The 27,701-nt window shown below is 30.8% G+C and overlaps 1 protein-coding gene across 5 annotated transcripts in view; it reads right to left on the bottom strand.

The window, feature by feature from the left end:
* LOC148947711 (calcium/calmodulin-dependent protein kinase kinase 2-like) overlaps window positions 1-27,701 on the bottom strand; it is a 404,349-nt gene that overhangs the window by 170,412 nt on the left and 206,236 nt on the right. For all 5 annotated transcript variants that reach the window (XR_016142386.1, XM_089096216.1, XM_089096214.1 and 2 more), the window contains exon 7: window positions 23,003-23,202. Coding sequence is in view for 4 of the 5 variants with exons in the window: in XM_089096216.1 (XP_088952342.1) it covers window positions 23,003-23,202 (200 nt within the window). In the remaining variant the exon portion in view is untranslated. The remainder of the gene's footprint in view (window positions 1-23,002; window positions 23,203-27,701) is intronic.

The raw sequence follows: 27,701 nt of genomic DNA, 5'->3' as shown, positions 1-27,701 counted from the left end.
TATATAAAAGATGAATTTAATTTTTTGAAAAAAAGTAATAATAACAGTTTTGATTCGAAAGCTTCAGACGATAAAGGGTTTTAAAGGCTTTTTAAGCTAATTTTTCAGTTACATACAAAACTTACACTTTATCATTGAAAGAGAGTAAGAATAAGAGTTTTAATTCTAAAAATTTAGATGATAAAGATTGTAAAAGATTTTTGCATCAAATTTTGCAGTTATATAAAAGATGAATTTTATTTTTTGAAAAAGAGTAATAATAATTCTTTTTTGAAAAAAGAGTAATAATAAAAGTTTTGATTCGAAAACTTCAGATGATAAAGGTTTTTAAAGGTTTTAGCATCATATTTTGCAGTTACATACAAAACATACCCTTTACCATTTGAAAGAGAGTAAGAATAAGCGTTTTCCTTTGAAAAATTTAGATGATAAAGATTTTTAAAGATTTTGCATCAAATTTGGCAGTTATATAAAAGATTAATTTTCTCTTATAACTCTTATTTTCTTTTATATAACTCTTTTTTTTGAAAAAGAGTAATAATAACAGTTTTGATTCGAAAGCTTCAGACGATAAAGGGTTTTAAAAGTTTTTGAAGCTAATTTTGCAGTTACATACAATTAGATGATAAAGGTTATATAAAAGATGAATTTTATTTTTTGAAAAAGAGTAATAATAACAGTTTTGATTCGAAAACATCAGATGATGAATGTTTTAAAGGTTTTAGCATGAAATTTTGCAGTTACATACAAAACTTATACTTTACCCTATGAAAGAGAGTAAGAATAAGAGTTTTACTTCGAAAAATTTAGATGATAAAGATTGTTAAAGCTTTTTGCATCAAGTTTTGCAGCTATATAAAAGATGAATTTTATTTTTTGAAATGAGTAAGAATAGAAGTTTTGATTCGAAAGCTTCAGACGATAAAGGGTTTTTAAAGGTTTTTTAAGCTAATTTTGCAGTTACATACAAAACATACACTTTACCTTTGACAGAGAGTAAGAATAAGAGTTTTACTTCGAAAAAATTAGATGATAAAGATTTTTAAAGATTTTTGCATCAAATTTTGCAGTTATATAAAAGATGAATTTTATTTTTTGAAAAAGAGTAATAATAACAGTTTTGATTCAAAAGCTTCAGAACATAAAGAGTTTTGAAGGTTTTTTAAGCTAATTTTGCAGTTACATACAAAACATGCACTTTACCTTTGACAGAGAGTAAGAATAAGAGTTTTACTTCGAAAAATTTAGATGATAAAGATTTTTAAAGATTTTTGCATCAAATTTTGCAGTTATATAAAAGATGAATTTTATTTTTTGAAAAAGAGTAATAATAACAGTTTTGATTCGAAAGCTTCAGACGATAAAGGCTTTTAAAGGTTTTTTAAGCTAAGTTTGCAGTTACATACAAAACATACACTTTAACTTTCAAAGAGAGTAAGAATAATGGTTTTACTTCGACAAATTTATATTATAAATATTTTTAAAGAGTTTTGTATAAAATTTTGCAGTTATATAAAAGATTAATTTTATTTTTTTTAAAATATTAATAATAACAGTTTTTATTCGGAAGCTTCAGAAGATAAAGAGTTTTAAAAGTTTGTTAAGCTCTTTTTGCAGTTACATACAAAACATACACTTTACCTTTGAAAGAGATAAAGAATAAGAGATTTCATTTTAAAAATTTAGATGATAAAGATTTTTTAAGATTTTTGCAACAAATTTTGAATTTATATAAAAAATTAATTTACTTTTATTGAAAAAGAGCAATAAGAACATTTTTGATTCGAAAATTTCAGATGATAAAGGTTTTTGAAGGTTTTAGCATCAAATTTTGCAGTTACATACAAAACATACACTTTACCATTTAAAAGAGGTTAAGAATAAGTGTTTTGCTTTGAAAAATTTAGATGATAAAGATTTTTAAAGATTTTTGCATCAAATTTTGCAGTTATATAAAAGATGAATTTTATTTTTTGAAAAGAGTAAGAATAACAGTTTTGATTCGAGAGCTTCAGACGATAAAGGGTTTTAAAGGTTTTTTGAAAAAGAGTAACAATAAAAGTTTTGCTTCGAAAAATTTAGATGATAAAGGGTTTTAAAGGTTTTTGCATCAAATTTTGCAGTTATATAAAAGATTAATTTTCTCTTATAACTCTTATTTTCTTTTATATAACTCTTTTTTTTTAAAGAGTAATAATAACAGTTTTGATTCGAAAGCTTCAGACAATAAAGGGTTTTAAAAGTTTTTTAAGCTAATTTTGCAGTTACATACAAAACTTACACTTTACCCTATGAAAGAGAGTAAGAATAAGAGTTTTACTTCGAAAAATTTAGATGATAAAGATTGTTAAAGATTTTTGCATCAAATTTTGCAGTTATATAAAAGATGAATTTTATTTTTTGAAAAGAGTAAGAATAGCAGTTTTGATTCGAAAGCATCAGACGATAAAGGGTTTTAAAGGTTTTTTAAGCTAATTTTGCAGTTACATACAAAGCATACACTTTACATTTGACAGAGAGTAAGAATAAGAGTTTTACTTAGAAAAATTTTGATGATAAAGATTTTATAGATTTTTGCATCAAATTTTGCAGTTATATAAAAGATGAATTTAATTTTTTGAAAAAAAGTAATAATAACAGTTTTGATTCGAAAGCTTCACACGATAAAGGGTTTTAAAGGCTTTTTAATCTAATTTTGCAGTTACATACAAAACATACACTTTACCATTGAAAGAGAGTAAGAATAAGAGTTTTAATTCGAAAAATTTAGATGATAAAGATTTTTGCATCAAATTTTGCAGTTATATAAAAGATGAATTTTATTTTTTGAAAAAGAGTAATAATAACAGTTTTGATTCGGAAGCTTCAGACGATAAAGGGTTTTAAAAGTTTTTTAAGCTAATTTTGCAGTTACATACAATTAGATGATAAAGTTTATATAAAAGATGAATTTTATTTTTTGAAAAAGAGTAATAATAACAGTTGTGATTCGAAACCATCAGATGATAAAGGTTTTAAAGGTTTTAGCATGAAATTTTTCAGTTACATACAAAACATACACTTTACCCTTTGACATAGAGTAATAATAAGAGTTTTAATTCGAAAAAATTAGATGATAAAGATTTTTAAATATTTTTGCATCAAATTTTTCAGTTATATAAAATATGAATTTTATTTTTTTAAAAAGAGTAATAATAACAGTTTTAATTATAAAGCTTAGGAACATAAAGAGTTTTGAAGGTTTTTTAAGCTAATTTTGAAGTTACATACAAAACATGCACTTTACATTTGAAAGAGAGTAAGAATAAGAGTTTAACTTCGAAAAATTTAGATGATAAAGATTTTTAAAAATTTTTGCATCAAATTTTGCAGTTATATAAAAGATGAATTTTATTTTTTGAAAAAGAGTAATAATAACAGTTTTAATTCAAAAGCTTCAGAACATAAAGAGTTTTGAAGGTTTTTTAAGCTAATTTTGCAGTTACATACAAAACATGCACTTTACCTTTGAAAGAGAGTAAGAATAAGAGTTTTACTTCGAAAAAATTAGATGATAAAGATTTTTAAAGATTTTTGCATCAAATTTTGTAGTTACATAAAAGATGAATTTTATTTTTTGAAAAAGAGTAATACTAACAGTTTTGATTCGGAAGCTTCACACGATAAAGAGTTTTAAAGGTTTTTTAAGCTAAGTTTGCAGTTACATACAAAACATGCACTTTACATTTGACAGAGAGTAAGAATAAGAGTTTTATTTCGAAAAAATTTGATGATAAAGATTTTTAAAGATTTTTGTATCAAATTTTGCAGTTATATAAGAGATGAATTTTATTTTTTGAAAAAGAGTAATACTAACAGTTTTGATTCGAAAGCTTCAGACGATAAAGGGTTTTAAATGTTTTTTAAGCTAATTTTGCAGTTACATACAAAACATGCACTTTACCTTTGAAAGAGAGTAAGAATAAGAGTTTTACTTCGAAAAATTTAGATGATAAAGATTTTTAAAGATTTTTGCATCAAATTTTTCAATTATATAAAAAATGAATTTTATTTTTTGAAAAAGAGTAATAATAACAGTTTTGATTCGGAAGCTTCAGACGATAAAGGGTTTTAAAGGTTTTTAAGCTAATTTTGCAGTTACATACAAAACATACACTTTACCTTTGAAAGAGAGTAAGAATAAGAGTTTTACTTCGAAAAATTTAGATGATAAAGATTTTTAAAGATTTTTGCATCAAATTTTGCAGTTATATAAAAGATGAATTTTATTTTTTGAAAAGAGTAATAATAACAGTTTTGATTCGAAAATTTCAGATGATAAAGGTTTTTGAAGGTTTTAGCCTCAAATTTTGTAGTTACATACAAAACATACACTTTATCATTTAAAAGAGGGTAAGAAAAAGTGTTTTGCTTTGAAAAATTCAGATGATAAATATTTTTAAAGATTTTTGCATCAAATTTTGTAGTTACATAAAAGATGAATTTTATTTTTTGAAAAAGAGTAATACTAACAGTTTTGATTCGAAAGCTTCAGACGATAAAGGGTTTTAAAGGTTTTTTAAGCTAATTTTGCAGTTACATACAAAACATACACTTAAGAATAAGAGTTTTACTTCGAAAAATTTAGATGATAAAGATTTTTAAAGATTTTTGCATCAAATTTTGCAGTTATATAAAAGATGAATTTTATGATATTTTTTTTGAAAAAGAGTAATAATAACAGTTTTGATTCGAAAATTTCAGATGATAAAGGGTTTTGAAGGTTTTAGCATCAAATTTTGCAGTTACATACAAAACATGCACTTTACCTTTGAAAGAGAGTAAGAATAAGAGTTTTACTTCGAAAAATTTAGATGATAAAGATTGTTAAAGCTTTTTGCATCAAGTTTTGCAGTTATATAAAAGATGAATTTTATTTTTTGAAAAGAGTAAGAATAACAGTTTTGATTCGAAAGCTTCAGACGATAAAGGGGTTTAAATATTTTTTAAGCTAATTTTGCAGTTGCATACAAAGCATACACTTTACATTTGACAGAGAGTAAGAATAATAGTTTAATTTCGACAAAATTTGATGATAAAGATTTTTAAAGATTTTTGTATCAAATTTTGCAGTTATATAAAAGATGAATTTTATTTTTTGAAAAAGAGTAATAATAACAGTTTTGATTCGAAAGCTTCAGACGATAAAGAGTTTTAAAAGTTTTTTAAGCTAATTTTGCAGTTACATACAAAACATACACTTTACCCTATGAAAGAGAGTAAGAATAAGAGTTTTACTTCGACAAATTTAGATGATAAAGATTTTTAAAGATTTTTGCATCAAATTTTGCAGTTATATAAAAGATGAATTTTATTTTTTGAAAAAGAGTAATAATAACAGTTTTGATTCGAAAGCTTCAGACGATAAAGAGTTTTAAAAGTTTTTTAAGCTAAGTATGCAGTTACATACAAAACATACACGTAAGAATAAGAGTTTTACTTCGAAAAATTTAGATGATAAAGATTTTTGCATCAAATTTTGCAGTTATATAAAAGATGAATTTTATTTTTTGAAAAAGAGTAATAATAACAGTTTTGATTCGAAAGCTTCAGACGATAAAGGGTTTTAAAGGTTTTTAAGCTATTTTTGCAGTTACATACAAAACATACACTTTACCTTTGAAAGAGAGTAAGAATAAGAGTTTTACGTCGAAAAATTTAGATGATAAAGATTTTTGCAACAAATTTTGTAGTTATATAAAAAATGAATTTAATTTTTTGAAAAAGAGTAATAATAACAGTTTTGATTCGGAAGCTTCACACGATAAAGGTTTTTAAAGCTTTTTTAAGCTAATTATGCAGTTGCATACAAAACATGCACTTTAACATTGAAAGAGAGTAAGAATAATGGTTTAAATTCAACAAATTTAGATGATAAAGATTTTTAAAGATTTTTGTATCAAATTTTTAAATTATATAAGAGATGAATTTTATTTTTTGAAAAGAGTAAGAATAGCAGTTTTGATTCAAAAGCTTCAGACGATAAAGGGTTTTTAAAGGTTTTGATCAAATTTTGCAGTTACATTCAAAACATACACTTTACCCTTGAAAGAGAGTAAGAATAAGAGTTTTGCTTCGAAAAATTTAGATGATAAAGATTTTTAAAGATTTTTGCATCAAATTTTGCAGTTATATAAAAGATTAATTTTCTCTTATAACTCTTATTTTCTTTTATATAACTCTTTTTTTTTTAAGAGTAATAATAACAGTTTTGATTCGAAAGCTTCAGACAATAAAGGGTTTTAAAAGTTTTTTAAGCTAATTTTGCAGTTACATATAATTAGATGATAAAGGTTATATAAAAGATGAATTTTATTTTTTGAAAAAGAGTAATAATAACAGTTTTGATTCGAAAACTTCAGATGATGAATGTTTTAAAGGTTTTAGCATCAAATTTTGCAGTTACATACAAAACATACACTTTACCTTTGAAAGAGAGTAAGAATAAGAGTTTTACTTCGAAAAATTTAGATGATAAACATTTCTATAGATTTTTTGCATCAAATTTTGCAGTTATATAAAAGATGAATTGTATTTTTTGAAAAAGAGTAATAATAACAGTTTTGATTCGAAAGCTTCAGACGATAAAGGGTTTTAAAGGTTTTTTAAGCTAATTTTGCAGTTACATACAAAACATACACTTTACATTTGACAGAGAGTAAGAATAAGAGTTTTACTTCGAAAAATTTAGATGATAATGATTTTAATAGATTTTTGCATCAAATTTTGTAGTTATATAAAAGATGAATTTAATTTTTTGAAAAAAAGTAATAATAACAGTTTTGATTCGAAAGCTTCAGACGATAAAGGGTTTTAAAGCTTTTTTAAGCTAATTTTGCAGTTACATAAAAAACATACACTTTATCATTGAAAGAGAGTAAGAATAAGAGTTTTACTTCGAAAAATTTAGATGATAAAGATTTTTAAAGATTTTTGCATCAAATTTTGCAGTTATATAAAAGATGAATCTTATTTTTTGAAAAAGAGTAATACTAACAGTTTTGATTCGGAAGCTTCAGAAGATAAAGAGATTTAAAGGTTTTTTAAGCTAAGTTTGCAGTTACATACAAAACATACACTTTAACTTTCAAAGAGAGTAAGAATAATGGTTTTACTTCGACAAATTTATATGATAAATATTTTTAAATAGTTTTGTATCAAATTTTGCAGTTAAAGAAAATATGAATTTTATTTTTTGAAAAAGAGTAATAATAACAGTTTTGATTCGAAAGCTTCAGACGATAAAGAGTTTTAAATGTTTTTTAAGCTAATTTTGCAGTTACATACAAAGCATACACTTTACATTTGACAGAGAGTAAGAATAAGAGTTTTACTTCGAAAAAATTTGATGATAAAGATTTTTAAAGATTTTTGTATCAAATTTTGCAGTTATATAAAAGATGAATTTATTTTTGAAAAAGAGTAATAATAACATTTTTTGAAAAAGAGTAATAATAACAGTTTTGATTCGAAAACTTCAGATGATAAAGGTTTTTAAAGGTTTTAGCATCATATTTTGCAGTTACATACAAAACATACCCTTTACCATTTGAAAGAGAGTAAGAATAAGCGTTTTCCTTTGAAAAATTTAGATGATAAAGATTTTTAAAGATTTTTGCATCAAACTTTGCAGTTATATAAAAGATTAATTTTCTCTTATAACTCTTATTTTCTTTTATATAACTCTTTTTTATAAAGAGTAATAATAACAGTTTTGATTCGAAAGCTTCAGACGATAAAGGGTTTTAAAGGTTTTTTAAGGTAACTTTGCAGTTACATACAATTAGATGATAAAGTTTATATAAAAGATGAATTTTATTTTTTGAAAAAGAGTAATAATAACAGTTTTGATTCGAAAACTTCATATGATAAAGGTTTTAAAGGTTTTAGCATCAAATTTTGCAGTTACATACAAAACATACACTTTACCCTTTGAAAGAGAGTAAGAATAAGAGTTTTACTTCGAAAAATTTAGATGATAAACATTTCTATAGATTTTTGCATCAAATTTTCTAGTTATATAAAAGATAAATTTTATTTTTTGAAAAAGAAGAGTAACAATTTTTATTCAAAAGGTTTTAAAAGGAATAAAAGGTTTTAAAAGTTTTTTAAACTAATTTTGCAGTTTCATACAAAACATACAGTTTACCCTTTAAAAAAGAGTAATAATAAGAGTTTTACTTCGAAAAATATAGATGATAAAGATTTTCAAAGATTTTTGCATCAAATTTTGCAGTTATATAAAAGATGAATTTTATTTTTTGAAAAAGAGTAATAATAACAGTTTTGATTCGAAAGCTTCAGACGATAAAGGGTTTTAAAGGTTTTTTAAGCTAATTTTGCAGTTACATACAAAACATACACTTTACCTTTGAAAGAGAGTAAGAATAATAGTTTTACTTCAACAAATTTAGATGATAAAGATTTTTAAAGATTTTTGCATCAAATTTTGCAGTTATATAAAAGATGAATTTTATTTTTTGAAAAAGAGTAATAATAACAGTTTTGATTCGAAAGCATCAGACGATAAAGAGTTTTAAAGGTTTTTTAAGCTAAGTATGCAGTTACATACAAAGCATACACTTTACCTTTGAAAGAGAGTAAGAATAATAGATTTACTTCGAAAAATTTTGATGATAATGATTTTAAAGATTTTTGCATCAAATTTTGCAATTATATAAAAGATGAATTTTATATTTATTGAAAAAGAGTAATAATAACAGTTTTGATTCGAAAATTTCAGATGATAAAGGTTTTTGAAGGTTTTAGCCTAATATTTTGTAGTTACATACGAAACATACCATTTACCATTTAAAAGAGGGTAAGAAAAAGTGTTTTGATTTGAAAAATTCAGATAATAAATATTTTTAAAGATTTTTTCATCAAATTTTCCAATTAAATAAAAGGTGAACTGAATTTTTTGAAAAGAGTAAGAATGATAGTTTTGATTCGAGAGCTTCAGACAATAAAGAGTTTTAAAGGTTTTTTAAGCTAATTATGCAGTTACATACAAAACATACACTTTACCTTTGAAAGAGAGTAAGAATAAGAGTTTTACTTCGAAAAATTTAGATGATAAAGATTTTTAAAGATTTTTGCATCAAATTTTGTAGTTATATAAAAGATGAATTTTATTTTTTGAAAGAGTAATAATAATTCTTTTTTGAAAAAGAGTAATAATAACAGTTTTGATTCGAAAACTTCAGATGATAAATGTTTTAAAGGTTTTAGCATCAAATTTTGCAGTTACATACAAAACATACACTTTACCCTATGAAAGAGAGTAAGAATAAGCGTTTTGCTTTGAAAAATTTAGATGATAAAGATTTTTAAAGATTTTTGCATCAAATTTTGCAGTTATATAAAAGATTAATTTTCTCTTATAACTCTTATTTTCTTTTATATAACTCTTTTTTTTTAAGAGTAATAATAACAGTTTTGATTCGAAAGCTTCAGACGATAAAGGGTTTTAAAGCTTTTTTAAGCTAATTTTGCAGTTACATACAATTAGATGATAAAGGTTATATAAAAAATGAATTTTATTTTTTGAAAAAGAGCAATAATAACAGTTTTGATTCGAAAATTTCAGATGATAAAGGTTTTAAAGGTTTTAGCATCAAATTTTGCAGTTACATACAAAACATGCACTTTACCTTTGAAAGAGAGTAAGAATAAGAGTTTTACTTCGAAAAATTTAGATGATAAACATTTCTATAGATTTTTTGCATCAAATTTTGCAGTTACATAAAAGATGAATTTTATTTTTTGAAAAAGAGTAATAATAACAGTTTTGATTCGAAAGCTTCACACGATAAAGAGTTTTAAAGGTTTTTTAAGCTAAGTTTGCAGTTACATACAAAACTTGCACTTTACATTTGACAGAGAGTAAGAATAAGAGTTTAACTTCGAAAAATTTTGATGATAAAGATTTTTAAAGATTTTTGCATCAAATTTTGCAGTTACATAAAAGATGAATTTTATTTTTTGAAAAAGAGTAATACTAACAGTTTTGATTCGAAAGCTTCAGACGATAAAGGGTTTTAAAGATTTTTTAAGCTAATTTTGCAGTTGCATACAAAACATACACTTTACCTTTGAAAGAGAGTAAGAAAAAGCGTTTTGCTTTGAAAAATTCAGATGATAAATATTTTTAAAGATTTTTGCATCAAATTTTGCAGTTAAATAAAAGATTAATTTAATTTTTGAAAAAGAGTAATAATAACAGTTTTGATTCGAAAACTTCAGACGATAAAGGGTTTTAAAGGTTTTTTAAGCTAATTTTACAGTTACATACAAAACATACACTTTACCTTTGACAGAGAGTAAGAATAAGAGATTTACTTCGAAAAATTTAGATGATAAAGATTTTTAAAGATTTTTGCATCAAATTTTGTAGTTATATAAAAGATGAATTTTATTTTTTGAAAAAGAGTAATAATAATTCTTTTTTGAAAAAAGAGTAATAATAACAGTTTTGATTCGAAAACTTCAGATGATAAGGGTTTTTAAAGGTTTTAGCATCAAATTTTGCAGTTACATTCAAAACATACACTTTACCCTTTGAAAGAGAGTAAGAATAAGCGTTTTGCTTTGAAAAATTTAGATGATAAAGATTTTTAAAGATTTTTGCATCAAATTTTGCAGTTATATAAAAGATTAATTTTCTCTTATAACTCTTATTTTCTTTTATATAACTCTTTTTTTTTAAGAGTAATAATAACAGTTTTGATTCGAAAGCTTCAGACGATAAAGGGTTTTAAAGCTTTTTTAAGCTAATTTTGCAGTTACATACAATTAGATGATAAAGGTTATATAAAAGATGAATTTTATTTTTTGAAAAAGAGTAATAATAACAGTTTTGATTCGAAAACTTCAAATGATAAAGGTTTTAAAGGTTTTAGCATCAAATTTTGCAGTTACATACAAAACATACACTTTACCCTTTGAAAGAGAGTAAGAATAAGCGTTTTGCTTTGAAAAATTTAGATGATAAAGATTTTTAAAGATTTTTGCATCAAATTTTGCAGTTATATAAAAGATGAATTGTATTTTTTGAAAAAGAGTAATAATAACAGTTTTGATTCGAAAGCTTCAGACGATAAAGGGTTTTAAAAGTTTTTTAAGCTAATTTTGTAGTTTCATACAAAACATACACTTTACCCTTTGAAAGAGAGCAAGAATAAGAGTTTTACTTCGAAAAATTTAGATGATAAAGATTTTTAAAGATTTTTGCATCAAATTTTGCAGTTATATAAAAGATGAATTTTATTTTTTGAAAAAGAGTAATAATAACAGTTTTGATTCGAAAGCTTCAGACAATAAAGTGGTTTAAATGTTTTTTAAGCTAATTATGCAGTTACATACAACACATACACTTTACCTTTGAAAGAGAGTAAGAATAATAGATTTATTTCGACAAAATTATATGATAAAGATTTTTAAATATTTTTGCATCAAATTTTGCAGTTATATAAAAGATGAATTTTATTTTTTGAAAAAGAGTAAGAATAACAGTTTTGATTCGAAAACTTCAGATGATAAAAGTTTTTAAAGGTTTTTGCATTAAATTTTGCAGTTACATACAAAACATGCACTTTACCCTTTGAAAGAGAGTAAGAATAAGAGTTTTGCTTCAAAAAAATTAGATGATAAAGATTGTTAAAGATTTTTGCATCAAATTTTGCAGTTATTTAAAAGATAAATTTTATTTTTTGAAAAAGAGTAAGTATAACAGTTTTAATTCGAAAACTTCAGACGATAAAGGGTTTTAAAGTTTTTTTTAGCTAATTTTGCATTCACATAAAAAACATACACTTTACCCTTTGAAAGAGAGTAAGAATAAGAGTTTTGCCTCGAAAAATTAGATGATAAAGATTGTTAAAGATTTTTGCATCAAATTTTGCAGTTATTTAAAAGATAAATTTTATTTTTTGAAAAAGAGTAAGTATAACAGTTTTGATTCGAAAACTTCAGACGATAAAGGGTTTTAAAGGTTTTTTTTTGCTAATTTTGCATTCACATAAAAAACATACACTTTACCCTTTGAAAGAGAGTAAGAATAAGAGTTTTGCTTCGAAAAATGTAGATGAAAAGATTTTTAAAGATTTTTGCATCAAATTTTGCAGTTATATAAAAGATGATTTTTTTTTTGAAAAAGAGTAAGAATAACAGTTTTGATTCGAAAACTTCAGATGATAAAGGTTTTTAAAGGTTTTTGCATCAAATTTAGCGGTTGCAAATTTTGCAGTTATATAAAAGATAAATTTTATTTTTTGAAAAAGAGCAAAAATAAGTTTTGCTTCGAAAAATTTAGATGATAAAGGTTTTTAAAGATTTTTGCATTAAATTTTACAGTTATATAAAATATTAATTTTCTTTTTTTGAAAAAGAGTACGAATAACAGTTTTGATTCGAAAACTTTAGATGATAAAGGTATTTAAATGTTTTTTTTTAGCTAATTCTGAAGTTACATACAAAACATACACTTTACCCATTGAAAGAGAGTAAAAATAAGAGTTTTGCTTCGGAAAATTTTAGATGTAAAAAATTTTAAAGGTTTTTGCATCAAATTTTGCAGTTATATACAAGAGAAACTTCATTTTTTGAAAAAGAGTAAGAGTGACAGTTTTGATTCGACAACTTCAGATGATAAAGGCTTTTAAAGGGTTTCGAGCTAATTTTGCAGTTACATACACAATATACACTTTACCCTTTGAAAGAGAGTAAAAATAAGAGTTTTGCTTCGAAAAATTTAGATGATAAAGATTTTTAAAGATTTTTGCATCAAATTTTGCAGTTATAAAGAATAAGGATAACAGTTTTAATTCGAGAACTTCAGATGATAAAGGTTTTTAAAGGTTTTTCGAGCTAATTCTGAAGTTACATACAAAAATTTACACTTTACCCTTTGAAAAAGAGTAAAAATAACAGCTTTGCATTTAAAACTTTATAAGATAAATGTTAACATATATCTGAAAAGAGACAATATCCAGTTTATGAATCAATTTTCCAGGATTTCAAGGATCTAGAATATATACTAGGATGGAACAATTTATCAACTTAATTTATAAATTTAAAAAGAACTAATTTCCAAACCTATTCTGAACCTGATCCTGCCACAATTTTTCCTGTACTTTCTTTGATGTCTGTTGTCTCCTAGGTAGAAGATACTAACTTCTTTAAATTTTACGGTTCGGAAAGAGCCAAAAGTGCAATATTGGATAACAGTTCCCTACCTACACCTTCCCCCTAAAGAAAGGAATAAAAAGTACATTACATGGACACATGACCCAAGGAACATATTTGTAAAAGATTCAAGTCAATCAGCCAAGGCCTTCCCAAGATAACCCTTCCAAGAGGGCACAAAAATTGTTTTTCCATCTTATTTTATCTTGGCAGTTAATGGCATATGCACTTTTGTAAGAATTAAAGGCAGAAAAAAAGCCCCCATAACCCGAGGGGTTAACAACTGGGCATTTTGAGAGACACCTGGAGGCATGAGGCACAGAGCCACGCCGGAGGCATTAAAAATGGACAGGGAAGGAAACTTATAAAATATTCCAAAGGGCGCAATATGTAAATATATACAGCTTGCCTGTTATTCGGTATCTGTCGAATATTTCAGCACCTTCAAAAGCGATCTTTTAAAACTTGGAAAAAATCATTTACGGGTTCATTTGGCAAGGAAAAGAACCCCCAAGACTGAAAACAACTCATATGTACCTAAAGAAGAAGAACGGAGGACTGCAAGTTGTTGATATCCATGCAAAAACTAGGTAACCCTACGATGGCCCTGATTGTGTCACTTTTTCCTATTATATTTGCAGCGTTGTCACCAGCCCAAAAATAAAATTCTGATTTTTCTTCAAAAAAAAAATCCTGAAGTTTCAAAAAAAAATCCCGGAACACAGTTTTTAATTTATATAGCATAGGGCTGCGCGGTGATGACGTAAAAAGCAAGGTGCGAAATTCAAAGTACCGTGAAACGTGGTTTCTAGTTGTAACTAACAACTGATTGTCAATATTCCTAGTATCATTTCAACGTGAAAACGTTCTGGTGGATTAGTAGGATCTACGACAAATATTTTAGGCCAAAACAATTCGCCAAATGTCCGAATAAACGTGTCTACGCATCCAGGTTTCATCGTTATTTGAATTTCCCGCCCAAGAATTGACGTCACGCTTTGCAGCCCTATTCAATATGGCTTGGCCAGGGGTAAAAGTAGCCTTTTATCACGTCTTCACATGTCCCTTTCCTTTTTATCACACATGCTTTTCTGTTTATTGGCTGTGCCATGACGCACCCATGGATCTCGGATTCTTAATTGTACTAAAAAAAAAGGATTATGCTGCTTTGACACAGAAGAATCCAGAAGAAACACAGATCCCTTTTTCCCGAATGTACTTAGAATCCAGTTTTCTTGGTATTAAACCCAGGCCTTTGGGTATTTGATGAGAAAACTGTAAAGCAACAGTCAGAAAAACTGTTACTACCAAGTTATTAGTAAAAAGCGCTAAGTAAAGCAACCAACTAAAAAAAAATAACTAGTTTGTCAGATATTTATTGGTACGTTTCAGTAATCATATCGATAATCACAGATCAAATGACAGCCCTGAGAAACTGGACAAATAAGCTTCAGTAAATCAAACTAAGCTCGGTTAGCACAAGTATAAACACTAAGTCTTCTACTACTAGGTCTTCTACTGAGCATAACAAGTTTTCCGATGGTATTCATCGCTTCCGCTGCCCTAGGAATGCATCTCGGAATCCATTCAAGACTCATAAAATTATATCAAGAACTCAAGCGAATGGGGCATCAGGGGCAGACACACATGAGCTGGAAGAATCAGTCCCGCCGTGGGTGGCCTCCTCGTCTATAGGAGACATAGTTCAAGATTCTGTTCAGTTCTGTGCTCACATGAACGTCGGTATTAAGGTTTTTTTTTGTTTTATGTTGTTGGGTTTGTTTTATTTTTTTTTTTTTTTTTATTAAGGTTGGTCGTAAAAAGGGCTGAAAAAAAAATAAAAAAAAAGGAAAAAAGTGCCACCGCAAGAATGGGTTTCTTGTGGACAGAGGACGCCCAGTCTACGGGAGAGCAAATAGTTGTTTTTTGTGTAAAAAATTTTTAAAGTTGTAAGAGTAAGCCTTCTGGAAGACCACCTTTAAAATTCGAATTCGTATTAGTCAAAATTGAACGATATGAATTTTAAGAAATTGAAGAAAAAATGCCACCGGAAAAGCGTCTCCTAGAGGGGGAAGGACACCCTGGAACGGGGGGAGCGATAGATATTTGGCAAGACAAAAGTTAAATGGTAGTGTGCCTTCATGTCCAATAATATATTGACTGGTATATAATAATTGTTTTTTTTTTAAGTTTAGGTGATATGATAATGTATAAAGTTGTAAGATTTATATGTTTTTGTATTAAAATATCACCGAGTGGAGAGGAGGAGGGAGGAAAAAAAAATATCAACTACCTCTGAAAAATGTTAAACAAAACTCCTTCTGTTGACACACAGAACATGGCAATGGTGGTGGTTATGGTCTTGAGGTCAGTTTTGGGTTTAGGTGCCATTTTTAACATGATGATTGCGATGCTGACGAGACATCAAAAAAGTGGAACTCTTTCTTCTGGATAAATGAATTCAGCTTTGTGAAGACGTCTGAGTCAAAGCCAAAGACTATGTTGGTGCCGATTTCCATAGAAACGGGTTCTGCTGAATGCATGATATACAGGCTGGAGTCACAGTAATCCTGGTCTACCAATGCGGCAGTTAATGTGAGATCAGCATTCAGCCGGAACCACTGGTACAGATTTCCCATGTTGTCAGGGAACTACATCGCCATATTCTGCGTGTCAACAGAGTGGCATCTTCGCCCAGACAAGTAGCCAAACTGTATGACCCGCCCAACTAATACTCTCTTTCCCCTGCCAACCGGTTTGTAAACGCACCATTCACGAATACACAATTCCGATTTCACACCGACCTCTGCATTGGTTTGTGGCGACTCACGTAGTCCAACTCGTCGGCCCTGGACCATCACCCGTTTTAATTGGTCACTACTCAGCTTCTCAGAGCTTTCCCTGAGAAGCCACAACAGCGTGGATTTTTTTATTGGTGTTATGGAGCCGTCAGAAGTCTTGACAAGACAAAACCTAGAATTCTTCATGTTCGTCACAGGCTCACTAACCCAATTTTTCTCAACTTTCCGAGCCCGATTCAGTGTCAGTCGCGGAAGCCTTTTCCTGCTTATCGGACAGAGTATTTTCCTCTGAGTCCTCGTCTGAGTCACTGTCGTGAAGTACAGATAGACGAACATTCGGTACTTGGTGACCGAAAGCAGAAAGTACGTCGTCGGGTATCAAGGCTTTCATTATTCGCTGGCTGTCAATACGAGCTCGCCCTAGCTCGAGATTTATTTCATCGTTCCCCGGCAAAGAAAAAATCGGAATTAACAGACACAACACCAATGGATCTAACTCGTTTGGCCTTGGGCAAGGACAACTGTTCATTAGAATATTGAGCTTGAAAATACGTTATACTTTCATATCGACGAATTCGATGTAGAAGTTGGATAGACGAACATTCGGTACTTGGTGACCGAAAGCAGAAAGTACGTCGTCGAGTATCAAGGCTTTCATTATTCGCTGGCTTTCAATACGAGCTCGCCCTAGCTCGAGCTTGATTTCATCGTCCCCAGGCAAAGAAAAATCGGAACTGACAGACACAACACTAATGGATCTAACTCGCTTGGCCTTGGGCAAGGACAACTGTTCATTAGAATATTGAGCTTCAAAATCCGTTATACTTTCATACCGACGAATTCGATGTAGAAGTTGGAGGAAGGAAAAGTTTATTACAGTACTGTAAGTGCTGGTTTGAGACCGCATCTTCCTAAAAAATCTTCACGCGGCTGGCTATTCATGTCGGAGAGTTTGAAAAGACGTTTGAGCCCAAGCCGTTTGAATCGACGAATGAGAAGCACTAGGGAATGCATATTTATCTCTAGGCAATGGTAAAGGTTTGTGGCAATAAAATTCTCGTTCAAAGCATAATGTCCACTTTTTAGGACCCAGGATCTCCAATGTCGAACGCAGTAAACAACACGACCAAGTAAAGATAACCTCTCAAGAGGAGAAAGTTTGCCTTCGTAAAAAACGCGCCGTACGCTTTTCATAAGCCAAAGATAAAACTGTATTCCTTCGCTTCCAGGAACACGCTGTTTCAGGTGTGCCGGAGGCACGGAGGCACAGCCGGAGGCACGAAGGAAGGGACACCTGCGACGGTCAGTTATTAGCCCCTCGCATTTATCGGGACCTATACGGTTCCAGTAATTCAAATGCAGAATGCAACATTTTTTGTTAAAACGGAGACTCCTGTTTTACATTCTTAAACTCAGCATCACGGTCTACCGATTGGTTTAATCCCTTTTCCAGACTCTTTTTGTTTTGTTTTTTCAAATGCGGTAAACCTTCTTTGTACTACCATCTGGTCGTTAATAATAACAAAAGAAAAAAAAATTTTTTTAGTTCTATCGTGCTCTTGTAGAATATGTCTTGCGATAAAATGCCTTTGAATACAATAATAGAAAATTTGAATTTGAGCTACACGTGTGCCGGCGGACCTACTGTATACCCATATTTTGCTAACACAAAGTTCAGCATGGTAACTAATTAAAGTGGGTAAGCAGGCCAACAAAACTCATACCCATTTTAATTCTTACTAATAAAACAGAGTAGAGTCTATACAAGCCTAATACAAAAGTATTTTGCTATTAATTTTTTTGCTATTGACTAATATCCTTAAATACAACAAAGGTAAAAGTAGCTTTCCCAAAGCCCATTTCAATATCTAAAAATACAGGTAGGTTACTTTTTTGAGACTCGGGCCCCCACTCCTCCTAAATGGATGCTCACATATAGCGGGGAGGGTATATTTATACAATAATACCTGTTTGTGTTTTTTTATATTACCTTTTTTTGCGTTTCCACTCCTCTCAAGACTCGGGCCAACATGCAAAGATATAAAAACAAGGTCGAATAAGCCTTATTTTACCATCTTTCAGTCATTTAATTTTTTCTATATAATTAAATTTTCCCATCGTTAAATTTTAAAACCAATCCATTTTTAAATTCAACTCTCTGCCAGAAGCAGCTGATATCCTTGTGTCGTACGTAAGAACGTGTTTTAATATATCTCAAAACTAATTAGTTTTCAGCCTCGTTTTCATTTGCCTCATCTTAGAGGTTAACATTTGCATAGAAATTGTTTCGCGATTGACAAGAGGATATGGAATAAATGAATTGGGTTCTCTTTGTTAATCTATCTAAGAAAATCGTTTCAATAATACCCTCACAGTTCCAAACAAATTATGTTTTCAAATCATACCTTAGATGGGAGCTTCTAGGAATTTGATAGAAATTAATTTTTTTTAATGTTTTACTAAGAAAGAGGTGTTTCAAAGAGAAGTAAGGAGTTATACTAAAAACAGGCATAAACGAAGGCATAGAATAATTTAAGCTTAAAATGAAGAGACATAGCAATGAGTGAATAAATGAAACCTAATACGAAAACAGAAATCACGATGAATGATAAAATCAAGCATAAAAACAATAGATTACTATACAGATGAATAGATGAAGCGCAAGACTAACAAAAATTACCACAAATAAGCTGGGGATACCCCCCCCCACTTCCCATAAGCTTCCAAAAGACCAAAGCGTCATTTGCATTTTACTCATAACATTTAAATCTCGAACAGCCTATTTAAACGTAATGTATGTCAATTTACCCTGCTATTTTACCGGGGAAAACAGTACCACAGGGACTGATTCCAAAAAACTTTAGGCAGATCGGATAACAAATTTTTTTTTCTGCCCCTGCCATCTCATTCAATAATACAAAATCTGAAATCATCTCATCCACAAACACGAAAACTGAAATTATCTCATCCCACCCTAAAAATCCCCGAAAGTTTCACCTCAGTCCCCGAAGCCATTCCCTTGGCAGACACATAACTATGATTAATTGGATTCACTTAGTAGCTTTTAGTTTACCTGGTCACTTTACTGAGCATGTACGCCAAGTTGAAAAGGAGCTAATAGCGCAAAAAGGTATAGAGGGATCGGAAACAAAAAATTGCTCGTTTCCTCCCCCCGCCTCCTCCATATGAGCAAAGATTTGAGACTACCCACCCTTTCCAAAACTCCTTGAAGGCTTGAAGTTGATCCCCTAAGCCGCTCTCGAGATTTTGCAGATACTCTATTTCGATTTACCTTGTACCTTAACCAAGAAAAGATTTTAGGCCTATAATGAACCAATATAAAGATTTTGATCGTATAATGAAAAAAAAACCTTTAGGCATATTGGAGCAAACACATTTTTAACCAACGTCTCATTTGCCCCCTCCTATAAGCAGGATTGCCACCCCTAGTGATTTATCATTATTTCTAGTGATTTTTTATGTTTATTTCTAGTGATTATTTATTCTGATTTTTGTTCTAAAACTGGTGATTTTTTCCTAAGTCTAGTGATTTTTCAAAATATGATTATTTTGAGATTCATGATTGAATCGAATAAATCATACAAGAAGCTCATTAATAACAAAAAAACAACGCACAATAGTGATTCACTATAGTTCCTAATATGTTACAGGTTAGCATTTATGCAAACATACGGCCTTTGAAATCTCTGATTTCCCACCATATGTCGATATCAGATATAGACCTCAGAGCGCCATCATCAAAGTAATAGGCGAACCTAATTAATCGCAAAATTGCAAAATTTTCTATACTTCCAATTTCACAACATTTGCTCAGGTCAAATTTTTGTCTTCATATATATTGTTTTTTTTTTATCTCTATAATCTATCAGTTCTAAATTAGATTTTCTTCTGTTAAAACCTTTGAAAGTGGAGTGAGTGGTGGATATTAATCCCTCTACATTTGCAACTACTGTAGAGGTTTCAAGCCCCTATGTACGAAAGCGTTGAATTTTGTATTATTTGCCAGAAGAAAAATCACGGATGCGTGTCAATTTGTTTGTTTGGTCCTAGTACATCGGGAGAGCGCTCGTTTGAACGGAAATTAAAGTTTCTGGTGTCCCTTTTATTTGAACAAAAAGATCGGACGGCTGCTAGCCCCCCCCCCCCCCCTCACCTCCCTTTTTCCCCAAAAAATTGTTCGATCGAAAGTTGGGAGCCATTTTGTTTAACATAATTGAAAGGTTCCAAAGCTGTACCTTTAGATTTAATATGACATACCCAGGCCCTGAGGAGAGGTTTGAGGATGAAAGTATGCTAAGGATAATTTGCTGAGGATAATAAGGATATTGTACGATCCATGAAAATCGGTTTCATAGCCACAAAGACAAATAACGGGTGACAGAATGCATTGGACTTGTACAACTTGGGCTACATATTTGAACATTAGGGGGTAGGGGTAAGGTTACTTTACTCCCAAACCCCCTAATGTGCAAATATACAGCACAGGTTATATTATTATAATATAATTATAACATAATTATATTATTAAATATAAACTAAAGTATTATATTTTCATCATATTTTGGCATATTTCATTAGGATTAATGTAACTTTACTTTTTGGATGTGTTCCGTATAATTAACAAGTACCTCTTTTTTTTATTAAAGAAGCAATAAGACCAATGCATATCGTACTTTGTGAAGGTGGGATGAATTTTTTCCATGAAAATATGAAAAGTTAATTATCAAATTTGTCGCTGGTGTCCCAGTAATTATACCAGCTCAACTAGAGTAAAAAAAAAGTTTATATATTTTTTGAAAAAACCGAGGTCTTGAATCGACAAAGGAAAAAAATTAAAAGAAAAAGTAAATATTTCGATTAGATCACCGATAACTAATTTTCGGTCGTCGGGGTATAAGCCAACAATACCAATTCTGGAAAACACAGGGAGGAAGCAAGGATTTTGTTATATTCTCTGCATAAACATGCAAGAAAGGAATTTTCTAAAATTTCAATGGTAATTTTTGCTTGAAAAAAACCAAAACAAAATGTCAATCTAAAGGTATTTTTCCACATCTAGGGGGGTAATTTTCCTTCTTCCTGTAGGTGTGCCAGTACAGAACATGGTAAAGAAACAAAACAATTATTAATTACAAGGATAAAAAGTATTATAATTCTATTGATTTCTATTCAGTAGCCAAGTGATTTATGTGCTAATTTAGTGATTTATTTTTCAAAAATCTAGTGATTTTTTTTTATCCGGTGGCAATCCTGCCATTAAGTCAAAATTTGAGGCTAAATTCTGCCCCTCCTCATAGTTAAAATTCAAGGTTCCCTTCCTTCTCCAAGATATTCTCGAGATGTTGCAGGTGACTTTTGAATGTCTTTTGGTAAATTCAGATAAGCGAACCGTTTAAATGACATAGCCCTAGGGAACTGTGAGAAACACTGGCCTAGTGAACGATCCCTAAGATTTTCCAACTGATCAGACAACTAAGATTGAACATACCCACATTTTCTACTAAAACCTGTCGATGAACAATGGTTACGGAAATTTAAATAGTTTAGGCCATTGCTCCTGGGGCTGCTCGATCATGTCGAACGAGGAGGCATACCATTGAACCTTTTGACCATTCTGAACAAAATATGTATCTCAAAATTTTGATCAAATACCACGAGGTTATGGGAGTGCTCAGAGGCAATAAGGAGAAAGATAGTGGGCTGGTTAGATTTCAATCAATTACGGTCTTCAATAAGGCGACTATTATTTTTAATTTCCTATCAAATTTTTAATTTAATCTACGATTACACCTTCCATGCAAGCGGTCGGGGGAAAAAAGTAATGAATGAGAGGCATATGGCTTTTTATTGGTGCAACAGTAGTCTCAGCTTTATTATCAGCGAATTAATAAGGCAAGACTGAACGCGTAGTAAGACTGAAAATCTAGTAACCAAATTTCACAAAATAGCTCGAAATTATAGTCTGATCTTAGATCTAACGAAGAGGGGAATCTTGACCTAATGTTTGTAGCAGCTCAAATAAATTTCACCCAAATTTTCGTAGCAAGATTTGCTACTTCCCACTTATCATGACATGGTATGTCAGCAGTGTTACAGTTTGCAGTATATTTGTACCCTTTTTAGTGATTTCTTCCAACCATAGTGCATCGAAATTACCTTCCCAAAAAGTAGTAGCCTACCTTTTCTTAAAAAAGAAGAAAAAAAGACAAATAAAAATAGTAATGTTTCAACTAAAATTATTTTCATTCAGCTTCCAGGTTCATCACGACTTTTCTTTTTTGGAGATTTGAAAAACATTAAGAATATCACAGCAGGCCTATAAATAAAAAGAACTTTATTTTAAACGAAAGATACACAGGTTGAAGATAAAAACAGGATAAACAGTAATTGTAATTATTATTTGAAATTTGAACAGAAAATTTATGTTGTGTAAAAGAAAGTTTCTGTGATGAGAATGGCTAAGTCATCAACCAGCAACATATTATATCATTCTATATTGAAGGGTAAACGACACATCCTCAACCCTTCAAAATAGAAAAAAAACACTGATGTGTTGAAATTAAGAAAAAGGAAAATGCAATAAAGCAAACCAACTCATTTTTAAATCAATAGAATTAAGGGGTTTCCAAAATTTGAAAAGCTTCGGATCAGAGAATATCAATTTTAAATAAAAGAAAAATCATCAAAGAAAAGTAGCATAAGGCCTTAGAGCAGCTAAGCGCTTTTAATCAAGCGTGAACAGTAATTTGAATGTAGCATGAAAATAAGGTTCGGATGTAACTCTTCTAACTTATCAGTGACCTATATGCATGAGAAGACGGCACGTTTTCAGAAGTCTGACCACACGGACCAGAGCGATGGTCAATTGTTTATTAGACTGGTTAGTTCTGATGGGTGCTCTAAAAGTCAGATCTTTGGGCATTGATATCGTTTTAATAATATTATACTCATTTTACCTTCCCTGAATATCCCCCAGGAAGACGACTTAAAGCTTCTGGTGCCATAAAGGCAGGTGTGCCAGCTGTTCCTGCGAGAAGGGCGTCTGCACCATCAAATTCATTACATACGCCAAAATCCCCAATATGAAGACGCCCGTCGTCACCCACTAGAAGATTTGAGGGCTTGATGTCTCGATGAATAATTTTTTGAAAATGCACTGCAAAAAAAATTAATGATTTGAAAAAAGGCAATATATTCCTTATTTACTCCATGACAGAGGGCACTTGCTTCCTCTTAAAAAAAAAAGAGTAATTTATTATACACAGAAAACAATGCAAAATCAATACTGAAAAATCTTATAGCTTACGTGTTCTTCCAATACAAATATAGCATGAATTTACAATACAAGGCAATTTTCCTATCAGAAATAACAAATTTGCATTGACTAAGTAATGAGCCATATGTCTTCCAGTTTATTTTCTCCCCAAAACTTCTTCTACAAGAAATGGTCCCAGAGACTTGAGAGGCACTTATTTAATCAGAAATTGAAAGCTCTATTACTCTTAATAAGGGCTGAAAGTGATTAGAAGGATTTCAGTGACTATTCCGTGATATTTTTCTGCCATCAGACATCCCTCCCACCCCTCTTCAGCCATAACAGCCAAGGGAAAAGAGGAAATCGCAATTCGCTCATTCTTCAGAGATACATTTTAGTAGAAAATGTGGGTATACTGTACCATGTTAACACACGTGCAAAGAATCCGAATGTGCATGACAGAAGGTAAAAATCGGGGCCCCAATCTCTCGGATCCCCCATTCTTCCCCAATTCAATAGATGAAACGTAGGCATGCTGCACCTTGTTTAAACCATAACCATCCAAGGATTCTAAACCTAAGTAAAAACAAGAGCTAAATTCAAGCTACGGATTGCAAGGTACAAAAACAAGCTAAATCTTGACCTAGTCGAAAAATTGAACTAAATCTTATCTGCAGAATTACGGACATGCGGTGTAAAAACGAGCCAAGTCCTGAACAGTAGCAGTTCTGGCCTCTCTTGCGCCCGGGATAAAATCTTGATTAGCTCCCCCCCCCCCTGTCTCCAAAAATTGTTAGGGCAAATTTTAACATAATTTTTATTTATTAACAACATTTCTATTTATTAGCAACATTTTTCATTTGTTTAAATCTAATTTTTCTTACTTTATACGGGAAAATGACAATTTCGGATTCAATTTCCTTATACTTACTGCCAACTGCGCCCTCTACTTCATTAAAAAAAAAATACAAAATGATTGTAAATATTATATTATTTATTTAAAATTTTATGCCCCTAAAACTTCTGCACCCGAGGCAAGCTCCCCCACTGTCCCCCTAAAACCGCCTCTGGTCCTGAACCAATGAAAAAGCTAGCGAAGTCCTTAATCAACTCCAAATCAAGGTAAGAATAAGCTGCGGAGAGATTCGGTGCAAAAGAGGTAACAAGTTAAGTCCTGCTTCGCTGCAAAAATCTTGACGCAATAGGCTTTAGAGTTTTACAGTTAGGGAAGGAGGCAGTTGGCAAACTCATGATTGTAGTGATTATTGTTCATTTTAAGTTTGATTTGGATAATCAAATTAAGTTTTAGTCGTTTTAAGAAATACTTATTTATTTATATTAGTACCTGTTGTAAATTTTGCCATAAGTTTGCCATGATTGTTTATTTAATTTCTGTGCGTTTTGGGTTTCACTTATTCTTTAATAGTGATTTCTGGTCGTTTTGAGTGTGAATTCAATTACTGTAGGAATATATTTCTGCTGATCTTAATATGGCTTTTCCTTTTGTTTGAAAAACTTCTTTTTCGGAAAGTTTTTTCTATAATTAATTAGAAGAAAGTAGGGGCACATTGCAACTCCCTGGATCCTAAATCATTCAAACCTTCAATATGCACACATGGAGGTACAAAGTCCATCTGTGGCGATCAAACCCCAACCTGCACAAGCAACTGTTCAGCTGTTCAAGGTAGGTAGTGTGTTTTCTTCAATTGCCTTAAAACTTATGAACATCCTTTATTCGACCTTTGCACGAAAGTAACCAGTTTTGCTTGTAACTTATGGGGCAAGAAACTCAGAGTCAGGGGACAGACTGAGGCGGATACCCCTTCTATACCCCCGTCTGGCTTCCATACAAAGGTACGTATATCTAATTGGAATTTGATGGACACATAGCTATCGTCTAGCAGACTTCCCCCGAGAACTATTAGACCACAAAGCAGACTCCAAACCCTTTTGCCATGAGATTAGACATATTTGGTCACTTGGAAGGCCCATTCTTTTTTCACTTTTCGACCACTCTAATTAAAATAGCTATCCTGAAATCCTGACCTGATTTCATTTTGTATGCTGGTGCACATTGGGTAATTTTACTGTACTGTTTATTGTACTTGTGTGTAATATCATTGCAATTTTAGACCCCAAAAAAGCTAAGCTTCTTGGGCCAAACAACCGTAAACAATTTTCTAGTATGAATAAAAAGACTGATGATTAATTGAAACCATGTGGGGCGGAGGTGGTGCTCAAAGCGCACAGGGCGTTGAAGAGTCATCATGTTTCCGTCGAACGATCTCAACCGTTAAAAAACGCCTTATGACTGTATTTTAAGATCAAATAAGATTTCCCTGAAGATTCTACAACCATCGGTTCTTTAATAAAATCCTAATTGTGGAATATGTACTTAAGTGCCTTTGGATCTTAGACATTATATTTCAATTTTAATGATTTTAATGACAAAAATTCGATTATCTAGGCCCACACGGGTCCATTTCAATATGAAAATACTGATCCAATGTCTCTTGGAGCACCATGAAGCATATGTGCATGAAAGAGGTAGTAGGTTAACCTCTGGTTGATTTCGGCTCTTAGAAAGCACGCTAGAACTAAGAATTTGGAAACAAATAAGTCCTTTTCTAACATTTTACGATTATACTTTCTGGATCAACCGTCTAAATAAACAAATTTAGAAACATGTCACTCTTTATTCAGTCAGCGTTATTACAGTCATTATGATGCATGGTACTAGTGCATAATAACGACACTTCTATATAGTAATGAGAGACGAAAACCGCCAGACGGGTTATTTTCAAGAGACCGCTATTGAGAAATGGAATGCTAAGCGTAGTTTTCATTGCGTTTACGATATTCAACGAGTTGTTTTTTTGGGGTTTAGGGGGGGGGGAGGTACCTTCCCCCTAGGCAAAGAATAATCACCTACGAAACAAGTACTGACAAAACCTATCCTTTCCACACGAAAAAAAGTGACCCTGTGTATACCTATGCGAACCTGGCAACCAAAGTATGATCACCTACGTAGTTACACAATTCATCCCGGTCACTCGTCGCCTGAATCACGCTCTAGCATAATTATTGGCCGGAGCAAAGTACTTTGGCTCAGAGCGATTAAGTAGTACAACATTTTGCGGCAAGAGGCGCTGAGGTACGCAGGGTCACTTTTGGAGAGTTTTGTCAGCACTTGTTCCGTAGGTGATTATACTTTGCCCCTAGGTTACGTTACGTATATAATATATGCTATGCTTTACCAACCACCCCCCCCCCCTAATGTGCAAATATATAGCCCAAATTTGTTTCTAAACTATTATATACGCATCCTATTTTATTTTATTTGGTTAGCATTAACCAAAGTTGACTTCTTTAGAAGTGTCGTTATTATGCACCAGTACCTGATGCATCTATAAAACTTCTATCTTAAATGGGTGACTTCCGTAATTCGGAACCCTTGTCGTTAGCCTGCCCAGATCATGACACTTTTGGAGGCACACATATAAAATATGCATGCTGCATATGTTTTTTTTAAGATCATGAAACATATCGTGACGCACAGCTAAGATATATTCTAACAGAATTATGAATAAAGAATAAACATTAAAAGCCCGACTTCCTATCCATGGGAAGGAAGTTAATGCAGTAAAGTTGTCTCATGAAAAACGACAACATGCCTTTTCCAGTTAGATTTATCAACAATCACTTTGGAAAAAGGGACTACTTTCAGAGCAATAACTCAACATTTTTGATTGTGAGCTCCTAAAATTTAAACTGCCGTCACTTGCGGAGAGAAAACACGCTCGTGACCTTTTCCCCCAGAAACTTATAAAGGTTGTCATGACTGATTGATTAAAAACTTAACACCGATTTTCAAAGGTGAAAAGGAGAAAACAATGAGCTGGAATATATTGTTAAAACAAAGAGGAATTTGGGACCACTTTCTGATCATTATATACGGCTTGATACAAGGTAAAGGAAAATCAAAATGGAGAGGTCGAATAAAGCTCTTTGTCTGAAGAAAGGGAGAGATCACAAAAAACAAAGTATTTATTTAGCTCTTAAAAGGCATGAGAGGGAGACTGTTTCTTCTCAAATCATTCCTGACTGTAAAAAAAGAGAATTGGAACTTCCCATTTCCAATCGAATGAGATCCCTCCCAAGTTTCTACGACCAACCGTTCCATACTAAGTGCCAGGAAAAAATAATAATACATGGAAGGCATAAGGCTCTTTACTTAGGAGCGCTTCCTCTGATTTGGATTGGGTTTTGAACTATTTCTAAGATACAGGGTTCCGGAGTTATTTTTGGGATATGTGAGTCCATTTACTTAGTTAAGAAACCTCCATTATCTTAGTTAATCAATGAAATTAGGACAATATTTTTTTCATATTTCTAACAAA

The sequence above is a fragment of the Artemia sp. Qi Xiang Cuo genome, chromosome 10 (genome assembly GCF_049724085.1).
Source record: "Artemia sp. Qi Xiang Cuo chromosome 10, ASM4972408v1, whole genome shotgun sequence".
NCBI lineage: Eukaryota > Metazoa > Arthropoda > Branchiopoda > Anostraca > Artemiidae > Artemia > Artemia sp. Qi Xiang Cuo.
Note: the sequence above shows the minus strand (reverse complement) of the source record. Positions and strands in the feature narration are given on the sequence as shown.